Source organism: Pediculus humanus, genomic scaffold (genome assembly GCF_000006295.1).
Source record: "Pediculus humanus corporis 1103172108249 genomic scaffold, whole genome shotgun sequence".
NCBI classification, from domain to species: Eukaryota; Metazoa; Arthropoda; class Insecta; order Psocodea; family Pediculidae; genus Pediculus; species Pediculus humanus.
Genome location: NW_002987818.1, coordinates 199912 through 216560, shown reverse-complemented (window position 1 = coordinate 216560; position 16649 = coordinate 199912). Strand labels below are relative to the sequence as shown.

Below are 16649 nucleotides of genomic sequence, written 5' to 3'. Positions count from 1 at the left end.
AAAATTTTCCACAACTGTAGATAATTTTGAAACGGATGAAATTAAATTTTTCACTTTAAAACATATTTTATTTTTTCTTTATGATACTGTTACATCGATGCAATTATTTTTGAATTCATATTTGCCTGGTTGCAAATTTATGTGTAAAAACAATTCAGTTAACGAATTAATTGGATTTTATTCGAATGTTTTGCCTCAAATGCAAAACATTTTTGATGATTTTAAAAATGTTTATCCTGATGAAATTAGTTCATTGACTGATTTAATTAATGATGTTAGAATAGAATTTTTAAATATTGTGAAAAATTTGTTTTCATACATATATAGTGAGGCATTTAAAAATCCAACTGAAGTGGAAGATGTTGTAAACGACTTTACAGTATTGATGATAAATTTATCAGAAGAGCCGACATTTTTTGAAGATTACCTTAAAATTTATCCAGTGACATCAGAAATGTATTCATTTATTGATAATTATATTGTGGACACAGCAAAAGTAAATCACATATTATCATTAATTCCTAACAATGAAACACGGAATCCAAATAGTAACAGTGAAAAGTTTTTATCAAATGCCAACAATTCATCAGATTCTGATCATAATTTATCTGTTCTTCTATCACAAGTTAAAGACATTTTACCAGAGGAAGATGATTCTTTGATAAAATCATGGCTGAAAAACAACAATTACGATGTTGAAAGATTAATTGTAGGAGTCTTGGATGGTTCGTTATGTCTTAATTCGTCGAGCTCCGACAAATACATAAAAGGAAATTTTAATTTTGACAATTTGGAATCGAAAAATGATAGTTATTCAAATAATATTTTATCGGAAAGTAGAAAAAACAAAACGTGGAAACAAGATATTGGGAAAATCGAAAAGGAAAGTTACAGTCGTTGGTTTCACGTTTCGGATCAAATGTACGACGACGAATACGATGATACATACGATGAAAATCTATCTATAGCCTTTAGGGAAGAAGAAGATGGAGAGAAAAGTAGACGGTCGTATATGACCATGAGACAAAATAGAGAATGCGATAAAAGAAGACAAGAAAAAGAATCGGAGGAAGAGGAGGATGAAGATGAGGAGGAACAAGATAGTAAATTTTCAATCAATACAAACGAATCCAAATATCGACACGAAAAAAGAGACGTTGTCGGAAGAGGAAAAGGACACGGACAAAGCAAAAATGTTTTACGAAATAGGGAATATAAAGAAGCGCACAAATCATTTATTGGAAATCACAATAGGAAAAGACAAGCGAAAAAGAAGTTTAATCAGGGATTGATACCGATTTAAACAATTTTTTTCATATAATTAATAATAAAAGAACTTTATTTGTTTATAGATAATTGTAAAAATGTCTTCATAATATATTATTATTATTATTATTAAAAAAAAAAAAAGGAAATAAAAAGTAAATAAAACTTTTTTCTTGTATACACATTGTTGTAATAAAGAAATATTATTATATTTTGAGCAATAAATATGATGGGTTAATATTTTATATATATATATATATTTAATGCAACAAATAATAATTAATTACCTCTATTAATTTATTACATTTATTTAAATAAAAATTTAATTTTTTTTTACTTTTTTTGTATGCGAAAAAATGACATGAATAATTATTTTCTTTATAAAAAAAAAAAAATTTGTTTTTGTACCCTTTAAGCTTAATTTTTTTTTTTTTTTTTATTTAATAAAATAATCAAAATTTCCATAAATCAATCAATAATAATAATAATATAAATAAATAAATAAATTCAGGTAATTCTAAAAAAACAAAAAATTGCCATTTCCCCTACTAAGTTAATGGCACTAAATAATAATTTTTAGTTAATTATATATATATACATAATTAGTTAATGGATTTATTTATTTATTTATTTTTTTACTATAAGTTTTAGTACAATAACAAACGTTTAAATAATAATAATAATAATAAATATCCACCATTTTAAATATGAATTCCAACATTACATTCTCTAACATATAATTATATATATATTTTTAATTTAAATACATTGAATAATTATATTATTTATTTGTTACGTAATAATAAATCATTTTAAAAGAAAAAAAAATTATTTTCTATTATGATAAAAATTACATAATACTAAAAATTTTTAATTATAAATATTAATTAAAATAATTTCCCCCCCCCTCTCTCCCCCATCAACTATTATTATAATAATACTTTATTTTTTATCCCGACCAAAATACTTTTATTATTATTATTATTATTATAAATGAAATACTACGACGTACATTTATTTATTTATATATATTTGTATGAATAAAAAAATGTTTTATATAAATGATAAAAAGTATGTATGAAAAATCGTTATTGATTTTTATTAATTGCATAAAATTCGCATTTTTTACGCAATCGCACTCGTTCACCTTTTAAACACGCACTCACGCACACGCACACGCACACGCACACGTGTAAATTGATTTTTTGTTCGTTCGTTATAAAATTGTTGTAAATAAATATTATTAATAATAAGAAAAAGCGATATTAAAATTTATGTAAATATGTATAACAGGTGTTTTTTTTTTATGTTGTTAGTCTTAACTGATATTAAAATAGTATGAAATGATGATAATATTAATAATTAATTAATTGGCAAGTTAATATTAATATTTTTCCGGCAACAATCCTTCTGAACTTGGAGAAGGATTGTTGACCCTCTTCTACAAATTTTCACTTTCGTTATATTTATAATTGAATCGTAGAGAATCTCTTCGGACGACATAAGACAAAAGAATTCCCAAACCAATTAAACACATTCCCATTGCATTCAATATAATTCCTTCTTCCGGCCAGTTTTGATAAGTTTCTCTGAAGTTAACGGAAACAAAAAAAAAAAAAAAAAAAAAAAAAAACATGCATTATGTTAATAATAAATACCGTCACCAAAGAAAATTAGTTATTATTATTATTATTAAAATTTAATTAAAGGTAAAACAGTCAATGGTAATGAAAATAAATTATTATTAAAAAATGTTTTCCCACATATTTCATTCGTTTTTATTATCATTATCAGATTACCATTGACTGTTTGGAAAAAAAAATTATATATTTATAAGATTATTGCGTGTTTACGAAAACGTGCACGAAAAAAAAAAGAAAAAAAAAAAAAATTATTAACATGAATTTTGCATTTAAAAAATTTCAATTGAAAGATGGATTCGATAGATAGATATTTTTTTTATAAAAAAAAAATTTGATTTTATCATCATTATATAAAATTATTATTAATTAATTAATTAACTTAATTTTTAACTAAAAATTGACATTATTGAAATTTATTAAATGCAAAAAAAATAAAAACCTGAAAAAAAAAGTAAAATGAGATATTATGTTAATAAAAAAATTCTACCCTGAAAAATAAAAATATTTATGTTAAGGGTTATTTATTATTATTATTATTATTATTGTTATTTGAAATTCATTTGTAAATCTCGTTACCAAAAAAAATAAAAAAATTAATTAATTAATAATATCATGTATGAAAATACGCCATTGATGATCATTCGTACAATATTTGCTATAGAAAATTTTTTGTTTTGAATCAATCAATCAATCATTTTATTAAAACCAATCGATATTCAATATTTTTTTACGAATCATCACAAAAAACGTTTTCAATTGTGTGCACATATATATATTTTATATTATTTTTTACAGTTTAAATAATTTTACATAATTTTTTATATAATTAATTTTTTTTGTACTTCATTCAAAGGGTTTTATTCAGTTTAAAAAACTATTTCATCAATTCATTTTTAGTTTTTCCTATAAAAAAAAAAAAAATCAAAGAAATTCTAGTCAAAAATGGTTTTAATAAAATTTTTTTTTTTTTTTTTTGTTTCATCATTTACACGGTTAAAAAAAATGGCTGAAAGTAAAGAAAAATAATAATCAATTAAATAATTTAATTGATTATTATTTATGTATAGACGAAGGAAAAACACCTACTATTGTTTACTACTACAACTACTACTACTAATAATAATACTTTTTTTTAAAAAAAAAAAGCTTCGGATTTTATTCATAACTCATAATAATAATTCATTTTTTTCTCTTTTGTTTCAGATAACTGGAAAAAATAAAAATAAATATTTGGAAACGACAATTTTTGGACGAAAAAAACTGAAATTACAAATCGGAATTAATTGATATCAAATGATGATTTTGATATTTAAAATTATTCTTCATAACAACATAACCGAGAACGATGGCAGATGCAGCAAGAACCATAGATATTGTGTTGATAATTACAGCTTCTTGATTTAATCTTCCAAAATCTGGCCTGCGAATGAATATTATAATTTTTTTTTACCTCAATTACAACCAAAAAAAAAGAAGAAGAAGAAGAAAATGCATTTCATCCAACAAATGTTAGTAAAAACTTTCTTCTAAAGAAGGTAAAACTTGTTTTTTTTTTTAAATTATTGTTTAAGTGATAGGAAAATGTTTTTTATTGTTAAATCTTACCCAAATGTAATGAGCGTTTTTTGAGTAAATCCAGTGAGGCAAGTTGCAACAGCCAACATGAAAGTCGTTATGCCAAAACTGGAATGAACCGGCGTTAAAGATGCCCTAAATGCAGCCGTTGCACCTTCACAACATAGTAAAATCAAAAAGCTGAATGTTCCTACAACAAACTAAAAATTTTACAATTAAAAAATTATGTTTTTAATGAATGAATGAATGAATGAATGAATGAATGCTCTTTTTGCCATCGCTCAAACAATTTTTTCATTTAATAATTCATATTGTAGACCTTTGTAAAACTCTTTCACTCTCTCTATTTGTCACACACACACGCATTAGGTATCTAATCAATTGTTTTTGTTTAAAAATGGTTTTTAAGTGACTAATAAAAAAATATTATAAACAAATGAAAACGTAATAAATGTATTAAAACTTACTTGCAGGATAAACAATCCACAGGTTACCAAACCCAACCAACTGTGAAGGGAATAAAAATTTGGTATGGGAGGTTGACCCAAGTTGTGAAAATCCCAAACGGCTAAAAATCCGACGACAATGCAAGGTATGGCAAGTGCGTGAAAAAGGGCGTGAAATAATTTCACGTAAATTTTTCTGCAGCACCTGCAAATCCTGTAGAGTAATATGGCTAAAATAAAAATAAAATTTTATTTTTATCATAGACTGGTCGCCATCATCATCATCTCATTAATTCTTAATAGTTGTAAAGGTAAGTTAAAAAATGAAAACTTACAAAATCCAGAAAAAAAAATATATCCTGCAACCATGAGAACGGGATGCAAATTAAATTGTTTTTTAGGATTTTCCTGCCATGCGAATCCTCCTCTATAATAAAGTGCCCAAAATAATACCAAAGTTATTGAGCCAACAAGAAGAACGCTCGCCAATGTAATGACCATCATGTATTCGCACCAATTTCCACAACCCCAATCATCATTTTCGTATTGGCTTTGCCTTCAAAAAAAAAAAAAAAAAAAAAAATACATATTAATTAATTTTTACTTTTTCCCCATAATAATAATAATAATGAGTAAAACGTAAAAAATTTTTGACCTATTTTTTTCATCCTTTTAACGACATTTTTAATACGGGTCAAAAAAATTTAGTATGAAAAACTTACGTAGAAAAGAATAAATTTATTAATACCAATTAAATTGACAATTTAATTTTTCTTTAAATGAGCAGAAATTTTAATAATAATAATAATAATAATAATAATAATTGTTTTTTTTTTCTTTCTAGGATTTGGACGAAAGGAAACATTCTGGTGAAAATGGTAAGTCTTGTAAAAAAATTTTCTTTCTCTTTTTTCTTTATTATTATTATTATTATTATTATTATTTATAAACAATAAGGTTTAATGAATTATTACTTAATAAGAGCCGTTTCATTTAATATTAAATTAATAATTTTTCACTTCATTTTGAATTCCAAAAAAAAAAAGTGTAACGCATTTTAGTAACGGTACATTTAATTTTTGCCAAACAAGTTTTTAAAAAAAAAAAAACGTGATGTTCAAAAAAGGCCATTTTTTTAATAATAATTTATTAATTTCAAAAAAAAAAAATTTAACCATCGTTAATAAGAACACCTTTTTATACGTATCTTAAGGAATTATTAATTAATAATAAATAAATAAATAAATAAAATTTGTACTGCGTGGTCGATGTTGCGAAACTAAATATTAACAAATGAAACCCGCAATTAGTCTTCAATTACCCTTTTCAAAATGGTCAAATTAATTTTTTTTTTTTTACTCTATTAATTAAATTATTGTCACCAGGTTTAGATTTTAATTCTTTTATTAATTTATATTTATTATTTTAATCCGATTCTGTATGGTAACGAAATGTGATTTTTCCATTTAAAAAAAAAAGAAAACTTACTTTATTGCTTTATTTCTAGCCATTTCGGGCGAGCCTACTACGATTATTACAAGAGACGCAAAAATTTATTATTGTCAATAAGAAAAAAAAAAAGTTATTTAAAAACAAATTTCACATTGGTAATACAATTTTATATGTATTTTACCAAATCTAGAATTTATCCCTTTTTTTTTTCTGTATGTGTGTGTAATTAGAAATCACATAATTACATTTAAATAGAAAAGAAAAATGCCTAACCAAATAAAAATTAAAAAAAAAAAATTTACGAGCGCACGTCTAGATAAAAAACATTTAAAAACTGGCATCCCGATTCCCTTTCAAGCATATATTAGGCTAAAATGGCCTTTGGTTGTTTTTTTTTACATCATAAGAAGATTTAATTAGTATGAGTGTATAAATGGATGCGACTAGTTATTTTACATTTCGAAAAAAGTTAAAATCGGCTATGGAAAACATTAAATGAATTAGGTTTGCGTTAAAATAGACAAGTTTTTTTATTTCTTATTATAATGATTTTTTTGTTTTTAATACTAACCACATTCATAGTAATTCATAACTTAAATAACAAACGAAAATTTTTCAACTTTAAATTGCAACAACTTCTTCTTCTATCGAGTTAATAATTTTCCAGTATTTGTTTTAAAATCATTTTCCTATTCAAACATTTGCCCGTATATTTATTTAATTTATTAAATAATTTTATTTTATTTTAATAAGAAGTTAAAGTTTGAATCATTCAAACCTTTTAAAATTATTTATACCGGAGTCTTAATAGGGATATATATATATTATTTTAAAAAATTTGCGTCGTGGAAGCAGCAAAGCGTGTGCTTGCGAGTTTCGTGTCATTATGCAATTGAAGAATTTTAATTGCGCTTAAAAAAAACGTACTTTTTGTTTATTTAGTGAATTTTACCGTGATAATAATTTTTAATTTTACGATTTTATTTACGGTGAGATTTTAAATATTATACGATTCTTATGTATCGAAACTAATTCTTTTTTATTATTTAAAAACGTTTGTCGCTTTTATGAAAAATTAATTCATTTTTTTTTGTCGGAGGAATTATTACAGTTCTATTGAATGGTCGGTTTAAATTTATAATCATTCAATTTTAAATATTTCTTTTTTTAAGATTCGGTTGCAAATAACTAAACCCATGCATTAAAAATATACTTAAAAATATTGCGAGAAAATTTTTTTTTTTTAAATAGGCTGCACCGGTCATTACAATTAAAGTACCAGCTTCGTGTGAAAATGACATCGTTTGAAAAAATAATTAGGAATTAACAATAAGCGGCGTAACAAGTAATTTCCCTTTGACAAATGACCTCGCATTCAATGTAGCAAAAATATTTTCTGATGAGGATTTTTCTTTGTAATTCGAAATTTATTAAATATTATATTATTAGTTCATTTTACAAAAAAAAAAAAAAAACACGTTATACTAATTATTATAATAATAATTATTTTACAGATTTAGAATGGATGGCAAAGTTTCACATATTAAAATAAATGAATTATGTGCAACCCTACTACTTGAATCTATTAAAATTAAATGTTTTACTGGAAATCTGACAAAAGAAATGAACAAAAACTCATGAAAAGTATTATTTTTCCTAAGGGCGGTCGATTTTACATGAAAAAAAAAAATTAATACCGACATAATTGTGTGCAGACCCTGGATTTAGCTAGCTACTTCGAGCATCAGACAAAAGAAAAAATATTAGTATTATTAAAATTTTTATTTAAAGGCATTGACTTTTAAGGGATGGTGGGGGAGAAGGAGGAGATAAAAAGAAAATAAGAAAAGATTATGAATTATAAATATTAAATAACTTGGTCAAGATTCTGTGAGAAAAATAATTCTTCTCCAAAGTTCAAGAAAATGGCGGCAAGTTTTTTTTTTTTTTTGTAATTTTCTATGGTGATGGTAATTTTCCTTATTTTTTACTCATGAGAAAAATCATCAAAAACATTGTTTTAAATGTAATTGATTGATTAAAAAAAAGTAAAACTTACTTTTTTGGAGAATTTCCAATGGAATGAGCCGTCGCTGGTGGAGGAGGCAAATCATCCAATGGAGCTGTTACCGATGGAGAAAATTCTTCTGGACTGGGGGGCGATTTATCAAATTCTGCCATTGGAGCCACTTCTGGCATCGGAGATACCATGTTCGTATCCATATTTTCAATCTCACGTTATCGTATATTATAATATTTCGATTAATTAAAAAAAAATAATTCAAATTTTTTTTTAGGTACCTATATTGTTAAATAATTCAATAACAACAAATATCATTATTAATTTTCTTTTATATATATAAATTTAAATTTCAACTTAATGAAAAAAAAAGAGTTTACCATAAAAATTAGGGATTTGTTGTTTGTTTGTTTGTACCACCAATTATCATATTTTTTCCAAAATCCACAAATATTATATCATCATTATTATTATTTTTTTTTCGGTTTCCACCCCGAAATTAAAAAAAAAATAATAAAAATTATTACTGTATAATTTTTTTAAAATAAAATATATAATAAAGACGATCACATAATTTTAAATGGAATCACTCGAGTGAGTAATAATAATAATAATAATAATAATATAAATTAATACGTTAAAACAAAACAAAACAAAAAGAAAAAGTATGTATATATATAAAATGAAATAAAGAGAAGAACAACATTCGCGTTTACTACTGACAACTGTTTTGAGCGAAAAAGCTCTCCTCGATTCTACAACATTCTAGGCCCTGGATAAAGTTTTATACTGCAAAAAGGGTCCTTTTATCCCATTTATCCCTAAATTTTTATACCTTTTTTATTTTTAACAGACTAGAACCTTTTGCATGATGATCATTAGTTAAAAAAGGGCTTATACGAAACAAAAAAAAAAAAAAAAAAAAGGAAAAAGGAAATTGTTTCATTTAAACAAACCGTATTAAAACAAACAACAAAAGTTTTTTTATTTATTTTTCTTTCTCCCCTCCCATTCCCATTCTCCCCTCCCCTCCACACTCTCCAAAAATTAATTTGATAATTTTACATACGCTAATATATATTTTTTCAACGCGTTAAAACAAAACAAAAACATTATTATTATTATTATTATTTTATCACGATGAAAAAAAAAAAAAGAAATTTTCCAAGAGATTTTTCATTATTTATTTATGAAAAATTTATTAATAATTAAAATGATTTTCCGTGAGATTTTTGATGAAATTTTCCAGTTTTAATTTTTTTTTTTTTTTTTTCGGTGAGATAAATATAATAATAATAATAATTAATATACTTATACGATATATTATTATATAATAAATTACATTCGTTAATTAAGGTCAAGTTTATTGTAATAATAATAATAATTAAGAATATAACTTAAAAATATATCTTATAAGATAATAAAAAATTAATTTTTTTTCTTTTTTTTTTTTAAGGTACTGGTGGTAGAGAGAGAGGGGGGGAGGGAAGAGAGAGAGAGAAAGTGGATATTATTAATTGATATTTTTTATATAATATCAAAATCCACGCACCTACGCCACGAAAAAAATTCCAGATGAAGAAGAAGGCCACGCCTAACAAGATATGACCTCGATGTATATATAAATTGCAGTGCAGCGCTCCTGATGTTGCTTTCCTGCTCCTGCGGTCGCACATCTTAAACCAACAGCAAAAAAAAAGGTAGTTCAAAAGGGAATAATTATTATTCCCCTTTTTTTTTTTTTAATAAGTCCTTTGAATTAATAATAATAATGATTTATTTTAATTAAAAATATTTATATAACGTAAAAAAAAAGTCAGGGGTAAATCAGGGATATTTAAAAATATTAATTAATATATATATATTTTATAAGAGTAGAATGAAATAACGTAAAAAAAAAAAAATTAAATTATGGGAAAAAAATTTTTAATTTATTCTCTTCTTTTTCTTTTTCCGGACATGGAAAATTATATAATATTTTCATATTAATTACCTTTTGTATTAAAATTTGAAATTTTTTTTGATTTTTTATTCGGGAAATTAATTCTAACAAAAATTTAAATTATGAAATAACCGTTATTTGGTGTTGGGTATTCTAAAAATCTATTATTATTAACATTTAATTCTTTTTTCTTATAAATAAAAATTTATTAATTAACAAAACTTTTTTTTTTATAAAATGGAGATTTTCTTTTTTCAGTACTTATTTCTCTTTTATTTTTAATAATAATAATTACTGGGAATCGTTTTTATTAATTGACAAATAATAAACAAATTAAAACAATTTGGAAATTTCAAGTTAACTTGATTAATTTTTAAATAATCATGACCTATGACCTTTCAACGGTTTATTTTTTATTTTAAATAGGAAATTTAAAATAATATTTTATTTTTTTTAAAAAATAAAATCATCATTTTTGCCATTAAAAACTTAAAAATATTCTTTACTCTGATTTTTTTTTTTTTTTTTTTTACATAATATTTATGAGGAAGTATAAAAGTTTTAGGTGAATGTACACATATGTACAGGTTTACAAAACAAGTTACCTTAATAAAAATAATAATAATAATAATAGTAATTTCTTTACATGAAAAAAAAAATAAAAAAAAAAAGAAAAAATTAAATATCAAAAAAGAAAATATTCTCTATAATTTAAAAATTAAAATTCATTTAAAAATATATCAAGTTAATTTGAAAAATAATAAAAAGCATGTATACATACTAAACATATTTATTTTCATAACACCCACTTTTTTTTCACTTTAAAGTCTTTACCTCATACTTTTTACCCTTCTTATTAAAAAAAAAAAAAAAAAATATCAAATAAACTCTTGAACACTTAAAAACCGAAATAATTCTCAATAAGTGTTTGTTTATAATTTTAATTTTTTTTTTTTTTTAATTCACTTACTCTCTTTTTATTCGTTTTTTTTTTTATTTCACACTGCACTAATCTTGTTTTCTCTTTCTTTCTTTCTTTTAATTGTTTTTAGAGTAAATTATTATTATTATTATTCTATGGGTATGTTATTAACTATAATGTTTCATCTGATGCTACAAATGTTTGAGCATTTTGAACTTTTTCAGGTCTACAATAATGTTTCATATGAGTTGTCAAATTGACTTTTTGTTTAAAGTACTTACTGCATCTAGGACATATGTGAACTCTTCCACAATCGTCTCTCACATGATCTAATAAATGTCTTTTATTTTTAAAACTTTTATGACAATTTTCACAGGTGTGTATTTGATTACAATCATGTCTTAAGTGATTTAAAAAACTCGATTCATGCTTATATAAACCTCCGCATTTGGTGCAACTGAAGTTATAATCCTCTCTGTGTATAACAGATCTGGGTTTTATTCTAGATTTACCAAAAACAGCAGCCATCTTGTCAGGTAAGTGCTTTTCTTTAAATATTTTGTTTCCACCATGATCATTTAACTCGTGAGCCGATTCTTGAATTGCTTCTTCATTAAAAATTTCATCGATTACTTCAGCAGTTACTTTTTCATTGCTCAAATCATTTGACATGTCCATTTCTTTCAAAGTCCCTGTTTCATTATCTACTAAATATACTTGATAATTTCCATATTCATTTTTGATTTTTATTTGATCTACTTCATTGGAATCTTCTTGTGCAATATAATCAACTTCTTCAGAATCACACTTAAGTCTTTTATGAGGCATGCAATCTGGCTCCCCTGCAGTCATATCACAATCGTCAACCCTTTCAATATCTTTTGAATAATTGCTGCATTTGGAATCTTGTTTATTTTTTTCATAGACTCCAGACAACCCTGCAATTTGTAGTGTTTCTGCTGCTTTGAGAAAAGATGATAGCTGGTCATGAGTAATGTTAACTTCCCCTTTGTACATGTATTCAATGACACATTGAAGTTCAAAAAATGAGACATCCCTTAGTAAAATAATAGGGTGTTTGTCATAATGCTTTTTTAGTAGCTTGTTTAAAAAAGGGCTGCATGCAGAAAGGACAACCTTGTGAGCACTTATTTCTTGGCCTTCTGCAGCCAATGTACAATCAACATACATTTCATCATTGAATAATGTTTCAAGTACAGATATTAGAGTGCCATGATGATTTGACCATTTGACACAAAATTGACTGTCTGTGTCCACTTCAGAGTCCAAATTTATTTCCATCATCTATAAATTAAAAGAAAATAACTCATTAATCAAAACAATTTTGGAAAAATATAATAACTGGTTGTGATTTTGCTATTTGACTTCATGGCTAGTAGTGGGTAATTCTTCTTGTTATATTCAAATTTATGTAAGTAACAACAAAATTAAGTGTCACTCAATAAAATGTACAGGGTCCTACTTTACAAATTTCTAATTCATTCCGTTATTTAAAAAATAACATTAATACAGTAATGCTTTGAAAAATTAAAGAAATTTCAAATGAATTTGAAAAATAAATTTGGTTTATTAAAAAAAAAAACTTACTAGAGTTAGAAAAAAAAAGTACTGATACAATATTACTATTGAAAAAAATCAAATGCCGTCTAATTTAGACAGAATATTAAAATAAAATGACTCAAGGAAAAGTTTTAAATAAAAATAGTTTTTTAAGCACTGTATTCAATTATCCAAAACAAATCAACAATTCGATCACGCCATTAAACTGTGTGGAAACTAGAGAACGCAAATTTACTTATTCGAGGAAGTCACATATAAAATCAATGCCTCCGTTGTTCGATTTGGAATTTCATTATTTAAATATTCTTTTATGCGGCTTCGCTCAGCATGAAAGTTGTTTCATTCGGAAAAAAACAAAAAAGAAAATTAATTTGAAAAAATTGTATTATTTTTTAATTTAGTTATATAATTTGTAATTATTTGTTTACGGAAAACAATGTGAAATTATTAAATTTCAAATCCTAATTATAAAAGGTTAAAAGGAGGCAGGATTCAGTAAAAAAAAAAAAATTCTATACATCTTAATCGAAATTTTTATTTAAAAAAATATTAATTTATTATAACTTAAAATGCTAGTAAAAAAATAGATAAACGACTTAAAATTGCCCGTTTTTACTTAAAAAATTAAATTCAAAATAAAATACACGCTATTAATAATAATAAAAGCATAAGGCTGAATTTGCTTCGTTAAAGCTTTTTCGTTTAACTTTTTATATAATTTATTTTAAACATTGTATTATTCTAATTTTTAAAAAAATAATTAAGTCAAGTTTATTACATATATATTTTCTCTTTAATTTTTACATTCAAAAAAATTTTTTTTTTTTAAAGTAAAATAAATTTTGCCGCTTTTTTTTGCGATACATTTTAAATTGGCCATTTTTGCCACATTTGTTAAAATTTTGACTTTGAATTTGTCTGGCAACCCTGATCGCATTTGTATCTTAGTGAAACGTCATAGCTTTAATTTTTTTTTTGTTAACATTATTTGTATTGAAAAATTAAAAACATATAAATAATTAATTTATATTTAATTAGTGTAATAAGGTTTTTTTTTACGTTTCTAATGAATTAAAAAGAATCAATATGATTTATAGAAAACGTAACGGTTCTAACGAATCAGACTTTGAAAGTGATATGAATGAGTTACCCAGTGACAAAAGTTTTCAGTTTGAAAAACTCAAAGGTGACAGAGGAAATGTTGCTATACTATTTTTCTTATATTTACTTCAAGGCATTCCTTTGGGTTTAATGCAAGCGATTCCTATTATACTAACAAATTCCGGTGTTTCATATAAACAGCAAGCAAAATTTAGTTTAGTTAATTGGCCATTTAGTTTAAAGTTGTTGTGGGCCCCAGTGCTTGACTGTGTTTATTGGGACAAGATGGGCAGAAGAAAATCTTGGTTGGTTCCAACTCAGTATTTAATTGGAATTTTAATGTTGTTTTTAAGTTTTTATGTAAATGACTTGTTGGGAGGTAATGGTACTGAACCCAAGATGGAACTTTTAGCTTTATCATTTTTCTGTTTGAATTTTCTTGCTGCTACTCAAGATATTGCAGTTGATGGATGGGCCTTAACAATGCTTAAAAGGTATTACCATATAAAATTTATATTATGCTTTAAACTTCACAATTAAATTGTTTAAATTTATAAATTATTTTTAAAAAATGCATATATTTTGAATAATTATAATAATATTGATATATTTTTGTTTTGTGAATTAGGCAGAATGTATCATATGCTTCTACTTGCAACAGTGTGGGTCAAACTGCTGGATATTTTTTGGGCTATGTATCATTTTTAGCTTTAGAATCTGCAAGTTTTTGCAACACATATTTAAGAAAAGAACCTCTCGATCGAGGGATAGTTACTTTACCAGGTTTGCATTTACAACATACATTTATTTTTTGTAATCACTTGTTTGGTTTATTTATTTTTAATTGAATAAATTTATTTATTTTTTTTTTTGTTTTAGATTTTTTATATTTTTGGGGATGGATATTTTTAGGAACTACAACTTTAATTTGTATTCTTAAACATGAAAAACCTATTTTTATAGACAAAAATGTTTCAGTTGTGGATTCGTATAAGTTGCTCATAGAAATATTCAAATTAAAACCTATTAGGTACAAGTTAAATTTAATTGCAATGTTGAGATTTAATATCAATTGTGTGACTGATTTTCTTTCATGATGTGATTATTAATTATTTTTTAGATTGTTAGCTGTTGTTTTGTTGACTGCTAGAGTTGGGTTTTCAGCATGTGATGTGGTTACAGGACTCAAATTGGTAGAAGCTGGCATCCCAAAAGAGAAAATGGCCTTACTCGCTGTTCCCCTTGTTCCTCTGCAGGTTATATTGCCTTTTCTTTTATCTCGAAACCTTACTGGAGAAAATCCTATGAGTGTGTTTTTAACTGCCTACCCTTACAGATTGGGATGTGGCATTCTTTTCAGTATTTTAGTTGCAGTAACACCTTATTTTGTTGTGAATCATGAAATGTCAATTATATATTGCATTTGTTTTCTCATTATTTATTGCTTTCATCAGGTAATGTCAAATGCTAATTTTATTTTGTTTAAGATAATATATATGTATTAATTAAAAAAAGAAATTTTTTTTTTTTTTTTTTTCACAGGTAACATCAAATAGCATGTTTGTTGCTCAAATGGCATTTTTTGCTAAAATTAGTGATCCAACAATGGGGGGAACATACATGACGTTAGTAAATACTATAGCAAACATAGGAGGTACTTGGCCGCAAGCTTTGGCTTTGTTATTTGTAGATTTATTAACATTTAAAAAATGTTCTAATTCAGAAGGGAACAAGTGCATTAATCATTCCGAAGTAGGAGTAAGTAGTTATTTTTATAGGGCTTATTCGGTTTTAAGTTGTTGTTGTTCCATTCGATAAACCTTTTAAATAAATGTATAAAAATATCAAATTACTAAAAAGCATCGTTTCGGATTTATTATTATTGAAATTTAACTTGAAATAATTACTCTTATTGTATTTTATCGCGTTAATTTCAGTCAATCGATCATTAATGAAATTTATAAATAACTAAAAAAATTTTTTTTTTAAATTTCAGATGTGTGAAAAAGATGGAGGAGTTTGCCTTACAACAATTGACGGGTACTACATTGAAATTGCATTGTGTACAATAATCGGTTGTATTTGGTTTCTTTGGGGTAGAAAAAGTATTAAAAAATTACAATTATATGGTATCAATTCGTATTCGGTTCAAAAACAAAGTTATAATAGATAACGATATGTTTAACTTTAAAAAAAAAAAAAAAAAGAAAAAGAAATTAAAATTTTATAAAATAATCTAGCGATCTCAATTAGTTAATTTAAATCGGTGCTAAGGAAAACAAAAATAAAATAAAATAATAAATAAATTATTTTGAAATATTTTTTTTTTTCGCTTTATTAATATGTGTTGACGTTATTTTTAAAAATTTGTTTCGTTTGATTTTCATTTTTTTCTTTTCTTTTCTTTTTTTTTTTTTTTTTAAATGGGTGATACAGTACAAAAATAATTTAATTAAAACTATTAAAAACATAATAATGCGAATTTTATTTAAGTTTAATAAATTAATTTTATTAATTGAATTTAAATTTATTTAAAATATTGTTATTATTTGTTTTTTTTCTTTAATATGAATCCAATATGTTTGTTTATTAATTTTATTATTATATACGTATTAAAAAAAATTTTTTGTTGTGTTAACTTTTTGTTTTAGTGGTACTTTATTAGAATTAATGAGTTAATGTAAAAATGTAAAATATTTTA

At 24.3% G+C, this 16649-nt stretch overlaps 4 protein-coding genes across 4 annotated transcripts in view; 2 read left to right on the top strand and 2 right to left on the bottom strand.

Moving 5' to 3' along the window:
- The window catches only part of Phum_PHUM467450 (uncharacterized protein), a gene marked incomplete at both ends in the record, with an annotated part of 1982 nt that extends 626 nt beyond the window's left edge, over positions 1 to 1356 (top strand). The window contains 2 exons of the mRNA XM_002430182.1: positions 1 to 1275; positions 1353 to 1356. The exon at positions 1 to 1275 is cut by the window's left edge and continues 626 nt beyond it. Of these exons, the coding sequence (XP_002430227.1) occupies positions 1 to 1275; positions 1353 to 1356 (1279 nt within the window). The remainder of the gene's footprint in view (positions 1276 to 1352) is intronic.
- A 1351-nt stretch (positions 1357 to 2707) lies between these two features.
- On the bottom strand, positions 2708 to 8605 carry Phum_PHUM467440 (Cytochrome b561, putative; the record flags this gene model as incomplete). Its single annotated transcript, XM_002430181.1, has 7 exons — positions 2708 to 2855; positions 4515 to 4684; positions 4952 to 5160; positions 5197 to 5215; positions 5297 to 5486; positions 8442 to 8475; positions 8536 to 8605. The coding sequence occupies 7 exons, from the start codon at positions 8603 to 8605 to the stop codon at positions 2708 to 2710; spliced, it is 840 nt and encodes a 279-aa protein (XP_002430226.1).
- A 2832-nt stretch (positions 8606 to 11437) lies between these two features.
- On the bottom strand, positions 11438 to 12568 carry Phum_PHUM467430 (zinc finger protein, putative; the record flags this gene model as incomplete). Its single annotated transcript, XM_002430180.1, has 2 exons — positions 11438 to 11526; positions 11548 to 12568. 2 exons carry the CDS (start codon positions 12566 to 12568, stop codon positions 11438 to 11440), a joined length of 1110 nt encoding a protein of 369 aa, XP_002430225.1.
- A 1365-nt stretch (positions 12569 to 13933) lies between these two features.
- On the top strand, positions 13934 to 16121 carry Phum_PHUM467420 (Acetyl-coenzyme A transporter, putative; the record flags this gene model as incomplete). Its single annotated transcript, XM_002430179.1, has 6 exons — positions 13934 to 14442; positions 14577 to 14731; positions 14828 to 14978; positions 15069 to 15402; positions 15491 to 15706; positions 15945 to 16121. 6 exons carry the CDS (start codon positions 13934 to 13936, stop codon positions 16119 to 16121), a joined length of 1542 nt encoding a protein of 513 aa, XP_002430224.1.
- Between the last annotated feature and the right edge of the window lie 528 nt (positions 16122 to 16649).